The sequence below is a fragment of the Mauremys mutica genome, chromosome 2 (assembly GCF_020497125.1).
Source record: "Mauremys mutica isolate MM-2020 ecotype Southern chromosome 2, ASM2049712v1, whole genome shotgun sequence".
In the NCBI taxonomy this organism is placed as follows: domain Eukaryota; kingdom Metazoa; phylum Chordata; order Testudines; family Geoemydidae; genus Mauremys; species Mauremys mutica.
This window is the reverse complement of record NC_059073.1, coordinates 145,917,015-145,941,433: the sequence shown is the minus strand read 5'-3', so window position 1 is coordinate 145,941,433 and position 24,419 is coordinate 145,917,015. Positions and strand designations below refer to the sequence as shown.

Below are 24,419 nucleotides of genomic sequence, written 5' to 3'. Positions count from 1 at the left end.
AAAATCTCATTTTAAACATGATTAACTTTTGATTTAGGACGGTTGCTATGGCATTTTGGCTCAGGCAAGCTTAAATTTAGCTGTCCCTGGACTGTCCCTGGAGGAGCAGCAGCAGGAGATTGGGAGGGTAGAAGTTTCTCTCTCTCACAGTGAACTCTGATTGCGTGTAACCCCCCTCTCACCCCCATCACATTAGTATGAGTGCCTCCCCAGAACTTGAACATAGAAATAACGACAACAATCTTTCTTCCTTCCCAGCCTGTAGGAGAAATAGCTGGATTAGTTCATAGGTTTTTTGTTTGCTTGCTTGCTTGGTGTGGATGTGTGTGGGTGTATTTGTGTGTGAAGAAATTATTGGGGCTGAAAGCGACACGGAAGAGCTGAGTTCTGAACTCAGCAAGGCCCAAAGTCTTTCTGGTCTCTTGTGGGAGTTGGTTTCATAGTCTAGGTGCAGCTCCGGTGAAAGTTCTGTCTCCTGCACCCTTGGGTCCCAACTTCCGTGAGTCCAGTGGAATGGAGTTGTCATGGGAAGTTGTGGTGATGGGGGGAGAGGCAGCTAGGGCAATCCAATGGGGGACTTTGAGCATCAGGGACAGAGACCTTGAATCGCTCTCTATATTTAATGGGGCGCAACTGCAGAGAGTGGAGCCGGGAGGTGATGAGATCACGGTGACCTGAATTGCGAAGCAGACTGGTTGCTGTGTTCTGTGTTCGTTGGAGCTTCCTCAGGCCATGTGGCTTCATTCTGGATATGAATTGCAGTCATCAAGTCTAGAAGTCTCCAAATGCATGAGTCACTGTGGCCAAGAGTGTGCGTGTTTGGATGCGGCACGATCATCTGGCCCATCGCAGGTGCGGCATTTCTGCAGCTACTTGGACATCCATTAGCCCAGAGGAGCTAAAAAGGGCCCCGAGATTCCAGGCCAGTTTAACAATCTGAAGGGCTGATGCACTCAACAATGGGGGAAATCTTAAAACCACGTCTTCCCACCAACATCGCTTCAGTCTTGCCTGGCTGCAGTTTAGCAGCTGCTCTGAATCCAGGGGCTGGTTTTGGCTAAGCACTGAAATAGCTGGGAGGTGGGGCTGCAGGCCCTTCAGGAATGTAATCATGTATTTCTTTTCCGTCAAGGTGGCCTCCCTGGTAGCCATCACCTCTGCCCAGAAGGCATCAGACTGTAGGGTCTGATCTACTGAGGAACGCTACTGCACATTTGGCAGTGATGGGGTGGTTCTTTGAACAGAGTTGGGCTGTATCCCAAAAATTAACTCGTTGAGCCTAGAAAATTGTGCTCCCTGCTTTGTCCAAAGCCATCTTGCCCAAGAGACCAGCTGATCTGGAGCCCTCAAGAGCTACATCCACTGCACATAGGAGTCCCAAGTTCAAAGCTCTATTTATTCTTTACCATCTGGCATCTACAAGGAAAGAGAGTTTCAAAATCTGCTTTTTCAAGATGGTTAAAATGGTGCATCCATGAGGCCTACAAGTCAGTGTGTCTCTGTCCAGCAACCAGCATCCAGACCTACTCTATGAGAGCGGTAGCAGCCTCTGATGCACCACGTTAAGCCGCAGCAGGTGCTGCCGTTGGTAGGAGGGCGTGCCACATTGCGCCATCCCAGGAGTAGAGAAGGAATTTAAAACCCTGTAGTTCTGTTTGCTCTGAACCCTCCCTGAAGGTGGCCTGCTATAAAAATCCCATTCCTTAAAGGATCTGTGCAATTAGTGGAACAGGAAAACTTATTCTGATGTACTGAAATTTTCCTTTCTCTGAGTTCCAAGGTCTACAGAGCCGACCCTCCCTTGTTTAGAGTATTTCTTTGGCCTGTTTGGCTCATTGATTAGTTCATGACGGTGTGCTCTGCTGTTGGAACTCAGTTCATTGCTAGTGGGCATAAGCTTGTTTGGAAATTTCAGTCCACAGGGGGTATTATCCTGTGCTGTGAAAACAGTCTCAACTTGTGCATTCTTTGGTGTGGCTGGTGAAGCCGTCCCATATCAGGAACTGACAGGTCTGGTTTTGACTATGTATATTCAAGCTGAGAGCCCATTGGGTTAATGGGTCTGTGTCCTTGTAACTCAGAGAGAGGAAATTTTCAATAAATGTTCCTATTGTGGGAGCCTAATTGTGTTGTATCAGGGTCTCTCCTGTCTTTAGCCCATGCGTGCTTATAGATCCAGAGCTCCCCCAATGAAACAGCAAGTCACGTCCGTCTGGGGAATCCTGGTGCCGTATCACTTTACAGATCAGCTTGGAATGCCTCTCCATCCGCTCTGGGTCTGTCCACAATCTCAGCAAACTCTCCCCTCAGCTGTACCCCCTGCCCTATAGTCTCTAATAGGTGTCATTTCAAATACGAGAAGCCATACTCCATTGACTTTATTAAAAATAATACTGCTGTCCTGGCATGCTCGCCACCTCCTGGCATCTTCCTGAGTCTGATCTTCTCTGAAACATTGCTGTAAACTTCTCAGGTCCTGGGCACACTTATCTTGGCCTTGTTACTGCCCAGTGTCTGGTTGTTCCAAAGAGGTCACTTGGAGAAGTACATCCAGCCTCAAGTGGCTTCTCTTTTAGCCACCTCAGACTAAAGAGATTGCAGGCTTGTTTAAGGATTCATTTGTTTGCTGAACTGTGGCTAAATCACTGACCTCCCCTTTGGAGGCTGCCGGCTTAAGCTGTGCCATGCTGTGGGAGCAGTACCCTGCAGCACTAATTCTGCTTAGAAACTGCCTGTGGTTAAATTTCTGACAGCTCCTGTCTTCCCTCAGCTCTGGGAGTTCCGAATGAACGGGGCCAGGCTGAGAGTCCTTGAGGCTGAAGCCCTCTGTCCACGGAGCAGCAGCCAGGCTCTCTTCACAACCCTCTGCCTTGGAGGGGCTCGGTCTCCAGGGGTGAGATAGGAAGGTGGCTCTGTGACGTGGCCTCTCTGAGAGGCTATGTCTGACGTGGATTCCCTCAGCTCAGTTCACAAAGGCCCACAAACATCTGTCAGATAGAAATTTGCTTCCAGTCATGTCTGTCCTGGGCTGGATCGAAACAGGAGACTTATTGCTGTTACCAGTCTCTTGAGCCAGCCAGTTCTCCCAGTTCCTTTGTTCCTGAATTTCCCTTTGGGCTCCTCTCAACGGGCCTTTTGTTTGATTTAGAGACTCCACTCAGCTTACACGTGGGTATTTTAGATATATCCGTCTTGCACAGTCTGGGTTGAGCAGTATTTAAGCTTAGTGGCTCTTGCTTTCCCTGTTTTCCCCTCCATTGTGTGCACTGGGTGTTCTCAGGTCCTCTCCAAAACTTGACAGGGACCTGTCAGAAGTGGCTCATTTTTTTTGGTTTTACCGCTGTAGCATCTATTAAATGCAATTGTGGTGCAGTCCCTGACTGGAGCAGCTTCAGTCTATCTCCTGCCCGCACTGAGTCACTAGAAATCATCTAGGTAATGGATAATATAAGAACATTTCAGATGAGAACTGCAGAGCAAAATCTGGGGGAACTCTGGGAGAGTGTGCAGGCAAATCTAGCGGTAACCCCCTCGCCTCAGCGCTAAGGCAGTGTTTGAAAGATGGGGCAGTTCCCTTTCCTGAATATATTTTTATAGAGGGAGAACCGGGCTCCCCCCAGATCCCGTTCTTCAGTGACTGCAGCTTGAGACTGGGGAAGAAAGAACAGATGGTCTCTTCTGAGACTGAAAGTAACACCACTTCATGAACCAAGCCAGCAGTTGCCTCCACCTCCTTTGGGAAGAAGCATGTCCCCTCCACAGCAGGTCTGACCAGGGACTCCCATATGGCAGCATTGCTGCTGTGTGAGGGACCTGGCCTCATTCCTGTAGAGGGCATGCCAGGAATAAAACCTTCCTTGACTTTGCCATCAGCGCTGTCTCTTTGCTTCCATTTCCTGCCCTGTCCTAATCTGTGCCATGTTCCGCCTCACCCCTGTGACCCACATGCTCTCCAAGCCCTACCACGGATGCAGCAGGAGGCATAGGGCCAACCCAAGATCACAATTTTCATGCTGTTTTTCGGGTTAATTCTGGAATCTCCATCAGTTGCAGGTGTCGATGTTAAAGCACATGCCAAGCTGTCTCCCCACCACCACCACCCCCCAAAAAAACCCAGCAAGTACGCTTTGTCTTTAGCATGAGAGTGAAGAATTCAGGGAGAGAGAGACTTCAACCCTGTGGAATCCTTTGCAGAACAGAAATCCCCTCCTCATTCCCCCTGTTCTCAAAGTTGTTGAGGCACGCACTCAAACTGCAGCAACAGCAACGGGCACATGAAGAAGTCCCCAGTAGAGTAAATGACTGCACGTACATGGTTTTCCATCTCCCTGAAGCTGTGGCAGGATTCTCAGCCTCCGTGCTCTATAAAGAGCTGATTGCTTTCCTTTCTCTCATCCCCAATGAGTGCACTCGACCCCCCCGCCCCCAGCAAACACAGGGGAGAAAGCAGGAGGGAATGTCAGTTTTGATTTCCTTGTCTCTGTGCTTCCAGGTGTCGGTGGATCTCAGCAGTAGCTCGATTTGCGTGGCCGTGCTGGAGGGGAGCAGCCAGCGTGTCCTCATGGAAGGGAGACTCACCCACAAAATCAACACGGAGAGTTCCCTATGGAGTCTGGAACCAGGGAAATGCATCTTGGTAAGAGCGGCCTCTTTTGGGCACCCGCTTCTCGCAGTCACCCAGCGGGAGCGACACGCCCGTTGGCTTTGTGTCTCCTTGCCCAAGAAGCAGCCATCTGCAAAGCCAGGGTGGTAGCAGCCTTTGCCAAATCAAGGGGCCTGACTTGGCTCTACCAACCAAATGCTAAATCTCTCTCTTCCCTCCCTCTGCAAATGACTCACACTTCCACTCCCCACCACATCCCTTCACTGGCTGCATGGCTGTATCGACAGCAAGTTCGAACTCCCCACCCCTCTGCCCTGGCTTCTGCTGACTCTCCTCTATTGCCCCTGAGCTCTGCTTGCTCTGCTCACCTCGTTGCTCTCCTTTCCTGTGCCTGGAACCCCAGCCCTCCTCGTTCTTCTCCTTCAGCTCCCTCCTTGAATCCTGCTGGCTCTTCCCTCTGCTGTCTGCTCCTGTCTTGCCCGACCTCAATCACCACTTAAACATGTCTCTGTGATCCACCACTCTATAATGTGAATCACGTGATTCCTTCCAACCCTCCCCTCCCTCTGTCTCTCCCCCGTCCTGTCCTGTCCTGTGTCATCTTATTTAGACTAGAAGTTCTTTGAGGCAAGGACTGTGACGTGATGTGCACAGTTGTGGCGTTATACTAATACTTACTAGAGATAAGCATTAGTTGGCACAAGGGGTGGGAGCTGTGGTCCCTGCTAATCCGGGTGCTCTGAGCTCTGCCCGTTCATTTCGAGAGCGGTAACTGGGCAATTCTGCAGTCTTAACCACCTGGCAGCTGATGAAAGGGAGAACTTCACATTGTTATCACATTTCCAGTGCGTACTAGCAGTCAGTGCCCAAACGTCACCGCGGTGGTCTTGCTTCCCAGCCTGCGACAGCCTCGTCCAGAAGAGGATCCCCAGGGCCCTACCCACATGGCAGTTTTGTCAGCACTTTCTTGCTTAGTCTTTTATCTCACTGCCCGTCAGTGTAATACGTGGGCACCTTCCACATAAAATCCATAGCAATAACCAAGTGCGTAGTGGGTTTCATGGAGTCTCTGGCATGTCTCCTTTCTGGGATCAAAACTCTACTTGGAGGAGGGGTTTGCATTTGTTTGTTTACATTTTATTAACTTCTTTTTTGATTGGTTGGGGCATAGGAGAGGAGGAAGGGGTGGGGGTGGGAGGCTGGGGGCAGGAGGGGATTGGGGGCAGGGGGCTTAGGGGCAGGAGATGGGGGTTGGGGTAGGGGGCATAAGAGTAGGGGAGCCAGTGTTGAGTGTCCTCCTTACTGTCCCTGATATAGTTTGTAGGACTGGTTCTTGTAGACTGTCCTGGAGCTGGTGACTTTGCTGGCAGTGCTGGCCTGTGTGGAATGACAGGAGCTTTCCTTTTCAATGGCCATTGAAAACCATTGTTAGCCTGGGGAGAGCCTAGGCTGGAGTGGGTGTAAATGCCCATGTAAAAAAATTGCTTTCCCACCGCTGATCTTGATCCAGCAGAAGTTGTGGTGTGGGTGGGATGTTACTGGCCCTATCTGCCCAAGGTGAAAAAGCTGCTCGGCAAAGCCTGGATGGGGACACTTGGAGCGGCTAGTATCAGTGCCCTACTTCTGCATGCACCAGCTGTCTCTGATACTGATTGCCTGCGGAACGTGAGGTGTAATCATTAGCTCAGGGCCAGCTGACTGAGGGAGGTCTCCCATGGCTTCTCCTCATCGTGGATGGGAACCAACAAGTGTTGCAGCCACATCTGGCCAGCTGGTCCTCCTAAGTCCCCCCCGCTATGTAGCGGAAATTAGTCCAAAAAAGCCCCGATGCCAGTCGTGGTGGTGTTCCAATGTAGGCATCCCACTGCTGTCAAGTGACCTCAGTGTGGACTGTCCTCGTGCACATGCTGAGCCATCACAAGGATAAATGAAGGAACTGGCCACTTCATGCCCTTGATGTCCTTGCATCCAGTGAGTCTTTAGACCCTAGGCTTCTACGGAAGAGCAGGCCAGGTGGCATTCAAGGTATAGGAATAAGATGTGGCCACCCCTAGGCTCAGACTCTGGCATAGAGGGGGCTGCGCAGGAAAGGAGTGCCCCAGAGTTAGAAGAAATCTGTACAACGGGACCATGTCGTTGTAGTTAGTTTGTTGCTCAAGTGGTAGCGAGTGGCAATGTTAAATCTCTCTGCCAGGAGAACAAGTGACCTTCCTTGGGGCCTGGTTGTGCTGCTCTCTGGGAGGAAATGTACAGTGTGTGGCCGGCTCTGGCACCAGGAATAGCAGATGTTGCACAAATGGACCAAGTGCCCCTTTCCTGAGTCTCCACGTAGCTTCCTGCAATCTGGAGGAGAGGATTATTGGTGCTCCATTGCACCACCAGGCTTTGGGTCACTAGAGGGATACCCCCCGCTCCCCAAGGAGGTAATGGAAAATGGTAAGCAGCCAGCTGGAGGGCAGAGGAGACACCTCAGTACCATGATGTCCACTAGGGACAGCACTGTTGCGGATGGTAGTACATGGAAGACTACGGTGATGGGCAGCTGTATAAAACCCTATGATAGGTCATGCTAGGAAAACTGGAAATCTAACCAAAGAATTGTGTAACTCTTGGATGGCTTCTGTGAGAGAGAACCATGTCTTCTAACCTGTCACCTCCTTTGGAGAAGGTTAAAGTAGCAGATAATAGTGATGTAATTTACTTCGATTTTCCAGAAAAGGTTTTAATAAGGTCCCTACTAGATGAATAAGGAAAACAAACAAGAAACAAAGACATTCTGTAGGAGCTTTGCAGATTGTGCAAAGGTTAGTCGTGGGAGCTCCCAGGTCAGTAAGAGGACTTGTGTTTGTTAAATAACTGATTTGGAGGAGGAAGGGGACAGCGAGATGGTGAAGTAAGATCAAGGGCCTTCTCCAGCTCCCGTTGGAGTCGACGAGAGTCTTTCATTGCCTTGAGCAAGCTGGATCAGGCCATCAGTGAGTGAAAACGATGGAGGATTGTGAGAATCTCCATCTGGCTTCTAACATATTGATGGTGGGAGTGTGGGGTGCAGGGCAATGAGGCGGTAGATGAAATTACACTTGAAGGTAATTGGAGAATAGTGAGTAATTCTCAAGCAGGACTGTCTCCTTTGCTGCTCACAGAATAGACACGAGTGGTTTGCTGGTTCCTCGGCTTCATTCATTGTTTGCAATTCGACCGTTTGTTAATGAATTGTTGTAACTCTTGCTTGCGCACAGCTCCCTGCAAGCATTTGGTGTGTGAGCTGTACGGGTTAGGTAAACCGCCTGGTCTTGTTTCTGGTTTGCGATTGGTTAAGCAACACAAGCTTGTCCTTCTGCAGCACTTGCCCATTTAAAATCCAGTGGTGATGACTTCACGGCGTTGCACTCTGAAGTTTTATTTCCCACAGCTGTGTGTGCTGGCCAAACTTACGGTCACCGCCGCGCTCACAGGAAGCGAGAGCAGCCAAAGCAAACACGTCGAGTGACTCTTCATGGGGGATCCTTACAGCGTTCCCCGCAGCTGGGGCATTGGCAGCAATAGTCCAACCTTCTCCTGAGCACTGCTCTGTGGGGTCATTGTGGAGAAAGGGTTAGGAGTTACTGAGATCAGCGACGAGCGATTGCCCGCTGCACAGAAAACAAACAGGTGCACAGCATGCTCTTTGAGCTGAGCACACATCAGCGGAGCCCCACGCACAGAGCTGCTTCTGTGCGCACGCAGGCTCACAGCAGACATGTACCTGTTGTCAAGCTGTCCATCTTGCAGACATTGGGAGCAGGGACAAGATTGGTATGAAAGGTGGCTTCTAGATGGAGGCAGCATTGTTGTAGCAAGGTTGGTCTCAGGCTATTAGAGAGACAAGGTGGGTAAGCTCAAAAGTTCATGTCTCTCCCCAATAAAAGATCTGACCTCACCCACCCTGTCTCTCAGGTGGCTTCTAGCCAGTCCATAATTGAGGCTAGGGCCATCTGCCTATTCAGGGTGGTGATGTCTGCTCTGCTCCCAGCAGTCTGCCTTTACTGAGGGGGTCAGTCTGCTGTTCAGACTGATTTCTTGAGTTGAAATCCACCATTTTTTATCTTAGTTTGAGAGATTTCATATTTCTCCTGTCCAGGCTCTCTCCGTCTTCCACAATCCCATCTCAGTTTTCCAGGCTGTAGGTATGTCCTTTCCCTTAGCCCATGGACCCTGCCATGCCCCTCTAATGGCACGCCAGGTAAGTGTGTAAGCAGAGGGTTGCAGTGCTCCCCATGCCCTGCAGCTCTTTGATTACACAAGGGTGTCTATTTGTCTGCTTCTCCAGCTCCCTTTTCTGCGCCTTCCAGCTCCCTGCTTCTTGTCTCTCATCTGTTCCTCATCTCACTTCCAGCTTCCTCACCCCATCCTGCACCACGTCTCCTCCTTCCCCTGCTCATCTTAGTCAACGTTTATTTTCTCCTGATTATTATTATTATTTCTTATTATTATTAAATACAAACAGGGCTAATCGGGTTAATTTTCCTTGTAATCCATCCACCCCATCCTAGCGGCTTTCCTGTACTCCTCTCTGTTTCGCTGTCCTATAGTTTTTGTCCCCAAGATGCCACAGTCTACCTGTTTAACCAATTTGTCCTCCAGTTTCTTATGCTGGTTTCCTCTGCATTTATCCTCCTCAATGCTCCCTTAGTCTCTGCCTAAAAGGAGCACCACTGAAGTGTCTTGTTTAATTACGTCCAATTTGCAGGTGACCAGACTAAAGATCAATGTATTTTCCATCCTCTCCTCCAGCATGTTTGTGAAACACATTAGAGTCTTAGTCCAGCAAAGGAAGAAATCCAATGGCTGTAATTTCCCAACCTAATTCTCTACCTCTTACCATTTCTTGATGCCTTTTAGTGCTTGGATGCTAGCTGGACCTGTGCTCTCCAAACACCTAAGCTCAGTTTTTATTGTCTCTCTGGCTTCACTGTCCTAGCTAGCCTGCATCTTTCTAGTTTCTCGGTGACTGTCATGTGACACTGTGTGAAGTGCCTTTGCAAACTCCTGGTCCTGTGTATAATCTCCTCTGCGTTCCCCTTCTCCATTACACCAGTTAGCTTGTCAAAGAGTGAGATTAAAATAGATTTGCATGAGCTGTTTTTAGAAACCTGTGCTCGGTGTTGTGCACAACACATCCCCCCACCCAACCCCACGTTTGCTAGACAGGCTGTTTGAATTTGTTACAAAGTCCTGCCTAGAACAGCTATGAAAGAACTTGTCTGCATAGCACCCAGGGAGCTACTGGGGCGATGTTAATAATTGGTCTCTACTTCTCTAGATCTCTTCTGTTCCTGTGTCGAAAATCGCCCCGACACCAGTGACCTCTCCTGCCTTCCATGAGCAGTTGGCGATGGCTCCAAGTTAATTCCTTTAATGTCCTTGAGTAGGTTCCATTGGAGCCTGCTGATTTTTAAGCAGGCTCCCCACCCTCCCAATATTCCCTCACTTGCTCTTGAACAATTCTGCTGCTTCTCTCGTTTGGCTGTTCACCTCCTTCTCTGCTACCTGATTGCTCATTACTGACATTCTTCTCTAGCTGGAGCTGAAGTAAAGTTGGCATTTAGTACTTCAGCCCTGTAATTTGTTCCCCTTCCTACCTTGTTCTCTCCCTCCCCTGGGATGTTATTTTTAAAGTCTTTTGCTTCCTCCCTCCCGTTCACATCCCAACACAGCAGGTCTTGCAGGATCTGGACCACTGCGACAAGCTAACCAGGGTGGAACCCAGTCTGTGCTTGATGGCAGACCTCCCACCTATGGAAAACCCTCTGGCTCTTGGGACAGTGGGTGCTGACCCCAGTGCCCCCAGGAGAGGTGCTCTGCTGCAGGGACTGGGTGCAAGGAGGTGGTGCTCTGCCCTCCTGAGTTGTGTCCCTTCATGGGGCAGCGGGCTGGTGCGCTGTGCCAGTGCTGTCTTTCGACTGAGACAAGCAGAATCCACATCAGCATCAGGCTTCTCGGCCTCATGTTTTGCCCTCCTCGGTGCTTAGCCCCTATCTACCATCAATCAGTTTCTTACTCCTCTATCCAAGGCCTCATTCCTATCTCTCATCTCATCTCCAGTCCCATCCCATCATCCTTGGAACCTCTTCCCTCACCCAGACTGACCAGGCTTCCCCCTCGGCTCCATCTGTTCAACTTACACCTCGGTCCTCTCAGCAAGAGTCTTCCCTGAATCCCTGGTGACACTGGTCCCTCAGATCCTCAAAGATAAGGTGCCTAACTCCCCTGGACACCCATGGAAGTTAGGCACCTCAATGCCTTTGAGGATCTGGGCCCCTGTGTCTATTACTTTCCCTTACTTACAGTCCAGGTCCTTCCCCTGGCTGCCTCATTGCTTTGTACAGCTCAGAGCACACCGTGCTGTAGCAAGAATACATTCCACACCAGGAGGGGATAACTCCTGCAGCCTGCACAATATCGGCTCTGGTAACTTTAGGGGGCCTTTGGGGCGGCAAAATGAAGCTTCAGTTCTAGAAGGTGCCCTGCTGGTTCCCTCTTATAAACCAGTCCAGCTGCTGCGTTCTCCCTCCATTTCAACCAGCGGTGAATGACCCTTCTAAAAAGCCTGTAAGGGGCTCTGGGGCCCCTCTGGTTGAAAGGCATTCTAGACGCGTCAAGTGCTGGCTGGTCAAGGCCCTGTGCGCTCAGCAGCAATCTGGACCTCTGGCCTGCAGAATGACCCATGGTTTCTGGGGCCCTGAAGTGCTGAATTCAGCCATCAGCTGGAAGTCATAGAATCATAGATTATTAGAGTTGGAAGGGACCTCAGGAGATCATCTAGTCCAACCCCCTGCTCAAAGCAGGACCAATCCCAAATCCCTAAATGGCCCCCCTCAAGGATTGAACTCACAACCCTGGGTTTAGCAGGCCGATGCTCAAACCACTGAGCTATCCCTCCCTGTCCTGGAGCAGCTTCAGGGAAGTCCCATGGTCTGTGTTCTACAGGAGTCAGACTTAGGTGGTGACAATGGTCCCTTCTGGCCTCAGGGTCTAAGAATCAGTGCACAAAGTTTTGATTTGTATTGAATTCAATAAGGAAATGAATAGTGCGGGTCAAGTCAGTATTTCTCTTTGCAGTGCGATTCGGTTCTCTTCATGCTGCCCCAACAGGTTTGCTGTGGATGTGCAAAACCCATCGTTTGGGCCATGTGTGTTGCGGTTTGCGGGGCGGTGGAGACTACAGGGTACTTCTGTTCTTTAGGGTTTGCTAGGTCGGCTGCTGTCTGACTGCTCAGCCCCATCTTAACTCAGGCCCCTCGAGTGTCTGCATTATGATAGTCTTCAATACATGAGCATGTGCAATTTTACCACAGGACCCGGCTTCATTCGGTTGACAGGATGGGACAGTGCTCAGGGAATGATTTAGGATTGTGTAGGAAGGGGACACTCCTCCCTTTGAACCCAATGGCAAAACTCCCTCCTTTTTTTTTTTTTTTTTATAGTGAGACAGGATCAACCCTTAATGAAGCTGTTGTCTGTGGCAGTGGTTCTCAATCGGGGGTCCGCAGGGCCCTGTGGCTGAAACCCAGAGCTCCAGCGCCACCCGCAGGGCTGAAGTCAGGAGCTGGGGCTGAAGCCCCGGTGCCCTCCGTGGGACTGAAGCCCTGATTCCTGGCACACCCCGTGGGGCTGAAGCCGGGAGGCGTGGGGCTGAAGCTCACAGGCTCGGACCCCCGAGCCCTAGTGCTCCCTGTCGGGCAGAATTGGGAACATGGATGGCATTGCTCCCCCCCCCACAAACTGCAGTGGAAGAGCCCAGCAGTCCCAGGAGCAGCTCCACCTCCCCTCCCCACATCTCCTCTCCCCACCCTCTGGCCAGGTCGGAGGCGGGAAGCTGGTGCCATGGAGCAGGTAGCCGCAGCGTTCCCTTGTCTCCTGCTGATTCAGGGGCGGCTCCAGGCCCCAGCACGCCAAGCGAGTGCTTGGGGCGGCATGCCGCGGGGGGCGCTCTGCTGGTCGCCGGGAGGGCGGCAGGCGGCTCCAAGCGGTGGACCTCCTGCAGGCGTCCCTGCGGAGGGTCCGCTGGTCCCGCGGCTGGGGTGGAGCATCTGCAGGCGTGCCTGCGGGAGGTCCACCGGAGCCGCGGGACCAGCGGACCCTCCGCAGGCACGTCTGCGGGAGGTCCACCGGAGCCGCGGGACCGCCGACCGGCAGAGCGCGCCCCGCGGCGTGCCGCCATGCTTGGGGCGGCGAAATCGCTAGAGCCGCCCCTGCTGCTGATGTCCTAGGTTGAAGCTGCTCCTCAGCTCCCAGCCCTGTTGCTTCCACAGAGGCAGCCAGTAAGAGCCCCCCGGGTGGGGAGACCCAGCTCCGTGGCTGGCAAACCCCTCCAGGAACAGGGACCGCAGGGGAGCTCTCTGCCAACACACAGCCCCCGTCCCTGCACTGTGAGCTACCCCCTGTCTGCACACAGCCCCTAGCTACCCTCTTGCTTGCACCATAAGCTGTTTTCAAACTTTTTGAGCTAAGCTCCCCACCTTTGAGTTATAATTTTTGGTTGCCCACCCCGCAACCTGGAGGCTGGGTGGCCTGCTTAGGTGAGTCAGGGGGTGGAGATGGCACTCCCTCTCTGGACCCTGCTGTGCAGAGCTGGCTCGAGCCCCGCTGGCCCCTGCCCCCGTAAAATAGAAGTCAAACTATGCCTATGCCCAAGGCCCCTGCCCCGAGGCCCTCCCTGCCCCCGCTGGGCCATGGAGTTTTTAATAGCATTGGGGGGGGGGACTCAGAAAGAAAAAGGTTGAGAACTCTTGGTCTGTAGGACCCCTGCCTTGCTTGTTGCAGAAATTGGAAGGTGTGTAGTGAATCGAGCAGGCGACTGCAGGAATATAGCCTGGCCCTGTGGTTTAGGCAGTTGAACGCTGCTTTGTAGAGATGGATTAATCCCTGCCTCTGCCACAGAGTTCCTATGTGATGCTGGGCAAGTCACTTACTCCCAGCTGGTCACTCCCTGTGTTCCTCATCTTCCAGGTGCCCAACTTGAGACGCTGGGGTCTGATTCACGGGCATGTTGGGCGCTCGCAGCTGCAACTGAAGTCGCTGGAAGCTGCGCTTGGCATGCATGACGGGCTCTATAATGCTTACTACTTTCGTGCCGTAGACACCTCAAATTGGGCACCCATAATGAATGGACACTCTCGTCCTTAATCTCTGTGTGCCTCAGTTCCACCTCTGTAAAATGGGGATAATGCCCCATGCGCGCACACATGGTGTTTGTGAAGCATTCAGCTCCTGGAGTGAGGAGCGCCATAGAAAAGTCCAGGAGGGAATGAATAATTCTGCCTTCAGAGCAGGGTTTGATTTTGGAGCTTAGGTGGTTCTGCAGTAGATGCCATGGCCTACGCCAGGCCCCGATTGCTGCTCCTAATGGAGAGATCCCTAATGGAAGGGAGAGTCCAGCTGGACCCGGCTTAGTCACCTGCAGGTTGGAAGCCTGTGCTCACAGTTCAGCAGTCATTCCTCTGTCTCTAAAGCCGAACTGTGCAATGACATGGGGAAGGAACGCACCAGTTTGGCTGGAATCCCTGGCGCTATCTGTGTTGGAATATTTTCCTGGCTCCTCTTGCCCAGAGGGCTTGATCCCAAAGTGCCCCTGCCCTCCTCTCCTCTGTTAACCGGCTTCTTTCCTTTGCTCGGGAGAAAATCTCCTTGCTTCATAACTTTAATAGCTGTGCACTTCTGCCCATGTTTCCCCTCCGGAGCTGTTGAGAGCGTTGACTAAATTGCATTGTCTGACTTTATTGATGATCTTGCAGAGGTGCCAACGCATGCCATATATCTTCTTCACTGCTGAGATTATTGTTAAAATAAAAAACACACTGGAAAAAAAACCCCAAAAAACATCTCGGCTGGCCCCAGCACCGTGGGCAAGAGAAATACTGATTGCGAGGAGCTCCTATCTGTATCGGATTCCCCGCTCCTGCTTCCATGTTTGTCTCAATGTGATGTTTACACACGTACATTTCTCCCTCACCTGGCTCTGCTGTGTCATCTCCCCCCTGCCCCCGCCCCCCCCAGCCATGACTGCAGCCCAGGACATTGGGCTCTGGCCCGGCCTGTTGAAAGCGTTATAAATAGGGTGACCAAATGTCCCGATTTTATAGGGACAGTCTCGATTTTTGGGTCTGTTTCTTATATAGGCTCCTATTACCCCCCACCCCTGTCCTGATTTGTCACACTTGCTGTCTGGTCACCCTAGTTATGAAGGAAAATCTTCTGCCCACCCCTGTTCTGCTGGCCATAGGCAGAGCTGCTGGGGCTGTCTCTGACGTTGGTGACTGTCTTCACATGGCAGTGAGACTCCCAGGCAGCCTCCAAAGTGCTGTTTTCCCCTCCTGCTAGCCGTTCCTGGCCCCGTCTCCTGTCACAGAGCAGGTTCTGCATCACACACGCCGGGGCAGGCGTTCCCCACCAAGCAGGGGTGGCAGCTAAAAGCGTGTGACATTTCAGCCTCCTTCCCGCCCACGCTCGTGCATGGGAGATGAGACTGATGGGAGCTGAGGCAGGACTCTGTTCTGGGTTAGTGAAATGTGAAATCGCTGTGCCAAGGGCTCCTCTCTGGGCTGCACACGAGCGGAGTCGTTAGCCGGCTCTGAGAGGGTCTGAATTTCTTAATCAAGTGGTGCGTCTGACAGGTCCCTCTGCTCTGAGCCTGTGGGCGGTTAGGGGCGAGTCCTGCTCGTTCTGTATCACCTTAAGCACACAGTTGTCTTTTATCAGCTCTCCAGCCTTACTCTGGCATTGGGTTTAAAGAATAAGCCGTAACCCCATTGCCAGGTGGTTCTGGCCCACTGGGGCTGCACCGCGACGGCAGGCATTGAAGCCAGGAGCCATTCCCAGTTCAGCAGTGGCTATGAAACGCACGGCCTCTCGTCACAGCTGTTATGAAATGGAATCTATCCATTTAAATAAAAGTCAGGGCCTGCGAATTATTGGCCTCACAGACCTGGGGATGACATCACTGCCAGCCAATCAGGAAGCTGCAGTTGTGCCCTCGAGTTCTTGAGCCGTTTCTTAATTCAAGATTTGATGTGTCTGCTGTTGGACTGGACTTGGGGGGCATGCTGAGCTGGCTCTCCAGAGGGACACCTGCCTTGCTGAGAGTGGGGTGAGGGTGGAGACTGCGGGCCCCATGTCTCTTTGAAGGAGAATCCTGGATGTCCTGCACTGCTTGGCTGCAAAACCAGCTAGCCCTCTGGTGGGGTTGATCGTTAAGAATTGCTATGGAAGGACAGGTTTAAAAACTCACCATGTGGAGTCAAACAACCCACCAACTTGTCTAGTCATTAGAACAGACTGGCATTGGGTGTGAAGGGAGACACCACTCCATGCTAAAGGGCATATGCAAGCCAGCCCCTCCGTTCGCTTTCCTACTTGTGGGCTGGGATGCAGAGAGAAACTGGAATGGTTAGAGTGAACCCCCCAGCCCACAGATGCCAGAGGCCCACGTGGGTAGGGGAGCGTTACCTAATGGCTAGAACCAGGACTCTAGCGTTCCACTCCCATCGCGATCACTGACTCCGCGTGACATCGGGTAGGTCTGGTCCCCCCTCTGTGCCTTAGTTCTCTTCGTAAAATGGAAATACTAGTATTAAGGGTGGCGAAGGAAAGAGAGGGGAACTCTGGGTAGATCCAGTGCAGAGAGCCAGAATCCTGGATTAAGCAGCGTCTGAAGGAAGAGCGAATGAGACAGAGGTCTCCCTGACCCAGCTCTCCTTGGCTATGTGGCAGTGCGTAGCATGGTAAATCCTGTTTCCTCTGTGGCAGTACATAGTGAGGGGGCACACCCTGGCAGCCGTGTATGTTCCCACTGGGTGGCAGTCTTTGCTGGCATGGTAAAACGTCCTCCAGGGCACTGCTTCTTGCTAGCATGAGGAACGACCCCTTCAGTGGGCAGAGCTCCAGCTGGTGTAGCAACGGTTGAGCAGAAGCCGCACAGTGAATAGTTGTTGGTGTGGGAGGGTATAAAGACTTGGGATGGGCGCATAACTCATAACTCATCCTCTCCCCCCCCACCCTCTCCCAAATGAGTGCCCATAAAGCCTTCATCCTCCCCACACGGTGCCGCGTTAGGCTAACGCCCAGAGTTCCCTCAGGGCAACTCGACAGCAAAGAAAATGGGCACCATCTCAAAATGAAGTAAGCGGCTTTTCAGCACAGAAGTGTGGTGTTTCTGGCCGGGGTGTGAATCCAGTGTCCTGTGACCCTACCGGAAGGCTAGACTCTCCCCTTTCTAGCTGTATATAGCACCCATTTCGAACCCTCGGGGGCCATTGTCAAATGCCCAGTATTCCCTCTCCTGAGCCTTGGGCCGGTCCGTGTTTGGGAGGGAAAGGAGGAAGTCAGGCACACGGATGTAGCCACTGATGCCAGCAGTAGCCCCATGGTAGCGGGTTAGTGGGCAGGGTGCAGGTGAGGGGGTCAGTGGTGGGTGATAAATGTAGTTTAGCCCAAAGATTTCTGGGAGCAGGGAGCTGTATGGAACAATCGTTGAAGTTGATTTCCTTGTGCGTATCGAGCCGCTCTGGTTGCAGCAGAACTTCTGTTGCTCTGTATTTATTTGGCCCCCTTGACTGGGAGCTGCCAGCCGGTTGATTCGTTAGGGTTAGAGCATAGCCAGTGAAACGCTGTTGAGGAGCTTTTACAGCTGCTGCTTCTGGGCAAGCTCCGGTGCCCCTGCTTCCTACAGGCACTGACGCTCCGTCAGGAGACCTCATTTCTTGCCTTGCCTAGAGCGGTGACTCCTGGACTGGGCTCCCCTCCGGGCCCAGGCCTGGCTGGCTGGCTGCACCTTGTCTCTTGCTTGCTGGGCTGACGGTGCTTTTGTGTCCCCAGATCAGCCTAAACAAGGTGGGGGAGTACTGGTGGAGCGCCATCCTGGAGGGGGAGGAGCCGATTGACGTGGATAAGATCAACAAGGAGCGTTCCATGGCCACGGTGGACGAAGAGGAGCACGCCGTGCTGGACAGGCTGACCTTCGACTACCACCAGAAGCTGCAGGGCAAGCCCCAGAGCCATGAGCTGGTAGGTCCTTCGCCGCTTGCGGGGAAGCGGGAGGTCGGCTGGCTGGGCAGATCCTTGCTGATCACTTTGTTCTGACTCCGCGCCCCAGGCGCTAAGGGATGGCTGCACCTGGCTGGACTGAGAAGGGGCTTAGCAGCAAACGCCGTCCCTCCTCTTGCCCGCTGTGACTGCTGGGAGCCGTAGACCTACCCTGGCTTCCTGAGGGGCCCCGGCTGCTCTGACTCGAATGGATCCCACTCCATGAGCCATCTCCGGGGAGCTGAGCGCCACCATCTTGCCTGCCATTGAAGTTCTGTTAGCGTAAACAGCTGCATACTCTGATGTGCACCCAGGAGAGCCATTCGCTGCCTGGACCTTGCATCCTGTGTGGCAATGCTGACTCCTCCATCTCACACACACACCCCTACCCCACCCACCCCCCCGTTGGCGCTCAGCAAGCATTGGAATCCCCACACGCCTCTCCCGCACCCTCTGTGCAGGCGAGCCTCACTCCATACCCTCCCAGTCCTCGCGGCCCACCCACCATGCGTTCCATAGTCCGCAGTCCTCTGAGAGCCCTGCCGGCCGTTCTGGAGAGAGCTAGGCAAGGACTGGCAGCAAGAGGGGGTCTTGTCCGTCACAGCCGGGCATGGGGGAGAGGCAATCGCCCAGGTATGCAGGTCCTAACCTGCTGAGCTGTACCCAGAAGCAAGCGGGTAACGGCTAGCCTGGCCTCTGCCGTCTGTGAGCCACAGCCCTGCCTGGAGCACGAGCCTGCAGGTGAAACAGCCAAGATTGCTGAGGGTGGCCAGGAACGGTCCGTGTCCTGCCATCTGGAGGTAAAAAGGGACACATCACTTCCGCTGCCTTCCCCCGATACCCAGGGAGCCTAGACTCCACAGGCTGGCGAATGGCCTTGCATCACCACAAAGCGAAGCTGGCGTCTCCCGTCATCCCAGTGACCCAGGGTCTGTTGGTAGCAAGCAGCCACCGGTGCAGAGTCGGCTCCTACTCACTCTCCCATAGTAGCAGTGGCCCAGCAGGGTGACTTTTATCAGGAGCAGAGGGGGAGCGGTCTGAGTGCCATCTCACTGCCCCAGGGCAGGGCTTGAGTGCAGGTCTGTCATGGAGCCTAGCTCAGTGGCTCTGAGGCGGAGAGACTAATGCAGGAGGCACCTTTCAGCTTGATATTGAAGTGCAGAGCTCTCTGGGAAATGAGCTGGTGCCTCTTCGTTCTCTGTTCTTTGGCGCAGACCCTGAGCTTAGCCACTCCCTGAGTCTGCAGGCTGCTGGGAAGGCCGGGTGCGGAGCTCGCTTGGGGGGTTCCTTAAACTCATTTCTTGGAGACAGCTGTAAAAGCCTGAGGGTTTTGAGGCACTCGATTGAGGAGAAGGGGTGGTGGCCCCCAGCTGGGGAACGGCAGAGACCAGTGGGGCATTGAGACCAGGCTGGGGTGGCAGGACCGTGTCTCCGTCAGCTGTGTATTTCCTCAGTACACTTGACTCGAGTGCGTTGCATTTTCAGAAGGTGCACGAGATGCTGAAGAAGGGCTGGGACGTGGAAGGTTCCCCGTTCCGGGGCCAGAAGTTCGACCCCGCCATGTTCAACATCTCCCCTGGGGCCGTGCAGTTTTGACGACGCTCAGCGAGGAAGGGAAAATCACATCCACGCGTGGGCTCGGAGGCCAATGCCAGCGCCACTGTGTGTAACCAGCTAGTGCGGGGGCAAAGCCTGGGCTTCCCCCTCTGCCTGCTCCCATGAGTGACGTCCAGCCGCCCCTTTATCCCGGCGCTGCCACCGGGGGCTGTTTGCAGACAGCCAGCCGCCAACCGGCTGGGGCGGGGGTGTGGTTTGGGGGGGAGGGGGGAGTGCCAGCTTGGCGCGTTTGAGATGCATGTGGGGCAGGCCTAGCAAATGCAGAACTACGTCCTCTGTCACCACGGCAACCAGCGGCTGAGGTAGCATTTCCCTTTCTCTCACTGGCGATGGCCCCGGTTGCTGCTGGGGGGGGCGGGGGGGGGCATGGGCGGCTGTTGTTTTTCAGGAATAGATTATGCTTGTTGAGGTGACTTTGAAGTTTGTCTTTCTTGCTTGTGGGGAGTCTGCCCCAGCCCCCTGTGCCTGAGCCCCCGAGATGGCAGCGCTGCCTCCATTGAGGTGGTCTGTGGTGGCCGTATCTAACTGTGTTCAGACCCCCAGCGCTCTGGCAGCGGGAGGGTAAAGCTGCAGCCTCGGACACCTAGTGGCGGAGATGGCACAGACCATGCTATGCTCCAAGCGCTGTACACCTGCAAAGTGTCTGGGCATGGGCCCAAGTGTGGCACTCTGCCCTCTGCGCCCACGGATCTACCCGCAGGCGTCCAGTTCTCCGTCGGCCGTGGCAGCTGGGGTGCTGAGAGTTGCTGGTTACATTAACAAGGGTTTGCCTCTGGCAGAGATTGAGGGGCCAGGCCTGCCCTGTGCCTGCCTTTGCAAAGATAAGCTTATATACACAACCCCCTAGGGCTCACATTGTGAAGTCAGCCCAGCTTTGGGTGCCTAAAGCACCTGGGGGCTGATTTCCAGAGGCAGCAAGCACCTGCAGCTCCCGCTCTCTTTGCTTGGCTTGGGAGTCTGAAAACTGAGCCCTAGCGGCATCTCATTGGGCACCCAAAACTAGCGGCCGCTTTATTGAGCATCGTGTCCCCAGCTACTGAGGGGGTGTCCACGCTACAGCTCGGAGCGAGCCTCCCAGCCTGGGAGCTGCGCCCTCACTCCGCTCAAGGTCTCGTGCTAAAAGGGGCACTGTGGCGGGTGTCCATCTAGCCAGCGTATTGGCCAGCACTGTTCAAGCCAGATATGGTGGGGCTGGTCTGCAGATGCTCCCCTCTGAAGACGTTAAAGCCAAGCGCTCAGACCCATCCAGGTCACCCTCTGTGCTGCATCCTGTGTCCTCTCCATTGCCAAGAAACCACACTGATGCCCCGCCCTTCTCCCAAGCAGGTCAGGGCCTGGAAAACTGGCCACCCTCAGGCTGCCGGTGCCCACTGTAGCAGCGAGCCCCATGGGGGACTCAGAAATAATAGCATGTGACCATGTCCTTAAAGGCTGTATCCTAATGCGCACACACGGGGTGAATTAAGGTTGTCTAGACAACCTTCATTTGGGCATTTCCTAGCTTTTGATTTGCGACCTTAATCATGGTGGGTGGGTGGGTGTGTGTGTGTGTGTAAAACTTCCTAGGGTCTTAAAAGAACAAGCTGGAAACAAGCCCAAGAGGAATCCCATTAGCACCCCGTGGATCATCAGCAGGGTTGAAACCTGTAGATCCTGCCCCCAGACCTCTGCTTCTTGAGCTAACGGACTGACTGATAGCAGCCGTAGGTTGTCATCCTCGCTGTGGACCAGCACGAGAGGGGGATGGGATTCTCAGCCAGTGGGTTTTACAGCTATTTGCTGACAGTGGAGGAATGGTGAGACTCAGGACTCTTGGGTTCCAGGTGCAGGAGAGGAATATTGTGGGCATAACTTATTTTGCCTCCCAAGCCTGACTCCTGCTCTGTCCCTTCCAAAGTGGCCTTGTTCCAGCCTGGCTCTTCCCTGCCCCTGGTCCCACTCTCCTCACCCGGCCAATCCAATCTTCACTCCTCAGACTTCTTATTACAGCCCCAGGCTCTGTGCCCAGCGAGTTCTCGTCTGCCTCCAACTTCCAGTCTATTCCCGGCTCTTTGCCCCTCAGCTCCTTGCCCAGCCAGTCCCAGTTGCCCTTCCTCCTGGCTCCTTATCTGTTCCCTCTTCCCCCTCCATGATCTCCAGTTGCCCCTCCCCACTGGCGCCCAGTCCCAAGCTGTACCTCCCCCCGCTCCCCTTGCAGGCTTCTTGTCCTAGTCTCTGCCCAGCTGATACCAGTTCTCCCGCTGCATCCCTGTCAGATCTCTCTCCTTCCCCGTCCCACTGGCTCAGTCCCAGGTTTCTTGCCCAGCCGGTCCCCTGCACCCCCAGCTCCATGTCCCTTTGCAATCTTCCCCTGCTCAACCTACTGACTTCCAGGCCCTCCCTGGCCCCTCGTCTACTCAAATCCCCAGCCCACTTTCCCTCCCCGACAGCACCCACCTTTGGCTCCTTATGCCAATCTGTTGCCCCCTGCTGGTCTGGCATTTGTTCCCTTTGCATATCCATTGGGCAGCTTCCTCCTCCATGCTGCGGGGGCCCAGCCCTCGGGGTCATGACAGGTGTGGCTACAGTGCAGCTGGGACCAAGCCTCCCAAGCCAGGTAGACATGTCGAGTGGCTCAAGCACAGATGTGTTGCGCTAAAACGAGCTAGGTGGGCACGGCAGCTCCAGCAGGGTTGGGCCTGAGAGCCCCAGGCACCATGGCCACACTGGTTTGAGTCCCGCGAGGGCAGCTGGTGCCCAGCTGCGGTGTAGACATAGCCTGAGAGCACAGGCGAGTCTCTCTGCTCTCAGCTCAGGTGACGGACCTGACACGGCTCCGAGCTGCCCTTGCCGCGCTGCTCAGCTTGGGGGGACTTTAGCTGCTACGCTCTTAGAAGTCTCTACTGAGCATGTGAGAGCTGTGATGGGGGGGGGCAAATTAGTGTGGCTTTAAGGGGGACATGAAAACACAGATGCTGTGGTCTACATGGACCCCCCCGTGCAGGGCCCGATTGTGGCGGGTGGGGGCTTGCAGCTCTCCGCTATCCAAATACATGGCTATGGGGTGGTCACTAGCCATGGGCAACTGCCGCTCTGCTACTCGTGCTGCTGGGCTTGCACCCTGGGCGAGCCCAGCTCAGCCTGCCCTGGCCCGCAGCCTGTTCCCCAGATCCTGCTGGCTTATCCCTGCCCCTGCCCCAGCAGGAGCGGAGCAGCCCAGCCAGCCTGGGTGCGTGTGCCCCACAGGACCTCAGCCTAGGAGCTCAGACCAGTGCTTCTCAGGCTGGGATCGACACCCCCTTTTCGTCAGTGCCTGGGAGCCACCCCCTAGAATAGCCTCTTGGCCTAGACTCTCTGCCCCGTCTCCATCACAGCTGGGTTTCCTGCTCCTGGGGTAACTCAGTTCCTCTGCCTGTGTAAAGGAGCCCAGCCCGTGTGTTGTGCTGGCCAGCTCCCCTCTCCTTTAGGCCTGGTTGGGTCAGTGCCTGTAGCTTCTCTCCCTCAGCCTGGAGGCTACCTAGTGGTTATTCTCGCTTTGTTCTTGTCTCCTCTTCTGCGGGTCTCTTCCAGGCCGGGGTGGCCCACAGGCCAAGCGTCTCCAGCTGCCCGAGCTGCGGTGGGCGCAGCCTGCTTCATTCTCGCAGTGCGGCTCAGAGGCTGGCAGGGAAGCAGGCAGCACCCAGAAGTCAGCGCCCGGCACCCCATGGCCACCACAGGCAGCTGCGCTGGGATTTGTCTGCCTCCCCCTTGCTTTGCAATAAACAGGTTTATATCCGAGCAACTGTGTGCACACGTATGTGACTCAGTGTGAGGAACCCCCCCTCTGGGGGACATGCGTTGGGCTGGATCCGGCCTCCTGCTGCTTTTCTGGGACAAAGTCACTGGGAAAGAGTCAAGGCTCCACCTGCCTTGGGGTTGCTCCCTGGATTCACCCCGGCACGGGCGGCGCTTAGAGCCGAGCCACGAAGCAGAGCAGTGCCCAGCAGCCATGGCTAAACCTAGAGGCTAACCCACCCCTTGAGGAAAGAACTGGAGTTAGCTAGATCCCACTGAGGGCGAGGAGCCGCTCTGCCATTCTGCGAGCAGCTAGGGCTAAGGTGTGTGATCTTTTCCACATGGCTGCTGGATTAACCCTTTAGCTCTGACCCACATCTTCCCACCAGCTGCTTCCTTTTTGCAGCCACCTTCTGGGTTGCCTGCTGTTCCCTGGGCAGCTGAGAGTCCAGCCGCCTGGGCATGGGGAGGAGAGGGTTGGATGGCATGGCAGTGGGGGGGGGAGAAGCCCTCCCCGGCAGGAGGTTGTTGAGGAACAGAGGGGGCATTTCAGGCTGTGGGGAGTGGCCCTGTCTGGCTGGGGAGTGAGCGGGAGTTGGCTACAGAGGTGGCTCTTCCTCCCCAGTCACTCATTTCCCTCGCATGCCCGGTGGCCTGGTCCGAGGGGACCCACGTGCAGCTCTGCAAAGAGGGGAAGGGTCAGGGCTGACGGAGCCCAGGGGAATGTCCCTGAGCCCATGAGGAGCCAGGCTGGTGAGTGCCGGCACCATGCACAGAGCATGGAATGCACCAGAAGCGGCCAGGAACCAGCGTGACTTGCTCTCTGTTCTCTTTGCGTCCCGCCTCTCCCAGGGGTTCATCGATTCGGAGTTTAAGGCCAGGGGGGACCATTGTGCTGCTCTAGGGCGACCTGTAGAACACAGGCCCTGAAATGTCACCCGGTTACTCCTGGAGTGAGCCCAACAGCCTGGGTTGGACTGCCACGTCTTGCAGACAGGGACTCCCCCATATCCTGTGGGAGATCGTTCCAGGGGTCAGTCACCCCTGCTGCTAAGAGGCTGACTTATTTCTGATCGGAACTGGTCTGGTTTCAGCTCCAGCCAGTGGGTTTTGGTCTGCCTTTCTCCCCAAGACTGAAGAGCCCTTTAGCACCGGGACTTTCTCCCTATGAAGGTACTGAGACGCTGTGCTCACGTCACTTCTTGATCTTTCGATAAGCGGAAGCCAGCCTCCTAGTACCCCCCTTCCCAGGGGTAGTGGCTGCTCTTAGCTGGGAGCCACCAACCAGCCCTTGGCCTCCTCCGAAGCCTGACTCACACTGACGTGGCCTGCGAGCAGCAGCGCGCTCCAGGAAGAGAGAGCCTGTTTTCACGCCAATGTTCCC

General features: G+C 54.4%; 1 protein-coding gene across 1 annotated transcript in view; it reads left to right on the top strand.

The window, feature by feature from the left end:
• The window catches only part of NUDCD3 (NudC domain containing 3), a 60,227-nt gene extending 37,177 nt beyond the window's left edge, over positions 1 to 23,050 (top strand). The window contains exons 4-6 of the mRNA XM_045005650.1: positions 4,493 to 4,636; positions 17,459 to 17,647; positions 19,151 to 23,050. Coding sequence (XP_044861585.1) covers positions 4,493 to 4,636; positions 17,459 to 17,647; positions 19,151 to 19,261 — 444 coding nt within the window. The 3' untranslated portion in view covers positions 19,262 to 23,050. The remainder of the gene's footprint in view (positions 1 to 4,492; positions 4,637 to 17,458; positions 17,648 to 19,150) is intronic.
• The last annotated feature ends 1,369 nt before the right edge of the window (positions 23,051 to 24,419 follow it).